The sequence below is a fragment of the Tupaia chinensis genome, unplaced genomic scaffold (assembly GCF_000334495.1).
Source record: "Tupaia chinensis unplaced genomic scaffold, TupChi_1.0 Scaffold000619_1, whole genome shotgun sequence".
NCBI classification, from domain to species: domain Eukaryota; kingdom Metazoa; phylum Chordata; class Mammalia; order Scandentia; family Tupaiidae; genus Tupaia; species Tupaia belangeri.
Window position 1 is genome coordinate 193,226 of NW_006160139.1, and position 1,434 is coordinate 194,659.

The following is a 1,434-nucleotide window of genomic DNA, read 5'->3' on the forward strand; positions in this document are numbered from 1 at the left end:
GACAAAGCGCGTGTTGTGCACACGCACAGCCGCGACACCAGACACCACGCTGCCTGGGGACACGCGGGCTCGGCCTTCGGGCTCACTGCTCCAAGGGCTATAAAAGGCCTGTGTCCTGGCTGTCGGTCAGCAGGAGTCAGCGTGGTTTCTGCAGCGCTCTCTGTGCTCGGTCATATTTTCCCCCAGCTATTTAAAACTGCATATTTCACATTCTCATTTCTGAGTTGCCCGCCCCTTCCCCACCAAACCCTCAAGAATCTACACGTCCATAGTACTTCCTTGAGTTCTGGTCAGTTTTTCCAGTGAGTCAGAACCAAGTGGAAAAGGCCTGCATTGTGGGGTGTGTGGAGCAGGGAGAAACCCTACAGGGTCCTTTCCCTGTTCGGCCGCGCCCTTTCTTGTCCCATTCAGAGAGGTCATCTGGAGAGCTGAAATTGCTGCTTGACAGCCTCAAACGCGTGACATCGGTTTCCTGCCGTTGCACATGCTGGTGGGGGCGGACCTGGTCTCAAGACTCCAGGGAGCCTGGGGGCAGCTTACAAACCTCCCATTGTTCCTCTTCCATCTTCCTCTGCAGAGTAAAGAGTTCTGTTCTCTGGGGTCACCAGCAGAATCTGACTTCAGGCCCTTCGCCCCTGAGCTCCAGAGCCGCGCAGTTGCCTTAGGCCTACCCCAGGCTCCGCTGTCCTCCTGCACCCTCTGCTGTTCTCCTGCAGCGTGGCCTGCACCTTTTACCTAAGTGTTTCCATCTCCTCGGGAACTCAGACGAGCTCCCTGTCTCCTTTTTAGGACAAATGGGAGCTAATTTTTCAAACTCTTAATCAGAAACATCTAATTAGGGTATCTCGTGTCATTTTCTGCCCTGGCTTCTTCCTCTACTGCCATTGCTCTAAGGAAACCCGTGGCCGTCTGTAGACCGCAGAGCCCAAGGTTAGCGAGGAAGCGTGACCGGGCCCCAGCCCCAGCTTGGGATGATCACAGCATGTCTCCAGGCATGTCTGTGATGGCGGGACGTTCTTGTGTGCAGTCTGCGCCAGCCCCCGGCCACACGGGACTAGGGAGCCCTGGCTGTGTAGCTAGGGCATCTGGGAAACTGGACTTGTCATTTTATTCCATGTACCTGGAAGTAGCGACCGTGTAGTGCAGATCTGGAGCCCAGCAGTTTACCTGCAGAGGTGGGCGAGAGCAGGCAGGCAGGTAACCCGCCCTCCGTGTCCTTTAACAGGGCGGTGCCCAAGTTCATGAAAAGGATCAAGGTTCCAGACTACAAGGACCGGAGCGTGTTTGGGGTCCCGCTGACGGTCAACGTGCAGCGCACGGGACAGCCGCTGCCCCAGAGCATCCAGCAAGCCATGCGCTACCTCCGCAACCACTGTCTGGATCAGGTCGGGGCCGGGGCCGGCGGGCGGGGCGGGCCCCGTTGGGGCGCGGCCC

At 57.8% G+C, this 1,434-nt stretch overlaps 1 protein-coding gene across 1 annotated transcript in view; it reads left to right on the forward strand.

The window, feature by feature from the left end:
• Positions 1-1,434, forward strand: part of DLC1 (DLC1 Rho GTPase activating protein) — a 55,731-nt gene that overhangs the window by 42,217 nt on the left and 12,080 nt on the right. The window contains exon 7 of the mRNA XM_006158983.3: positions 1,226-1,390. Coding sequence (XP_006159045.1) covers positions 1,226-1,390 — 165 coding nt within the window. The remainder of the gene's footprint in view (positions 1-1,225; positions 1,391-1,434) is intronic.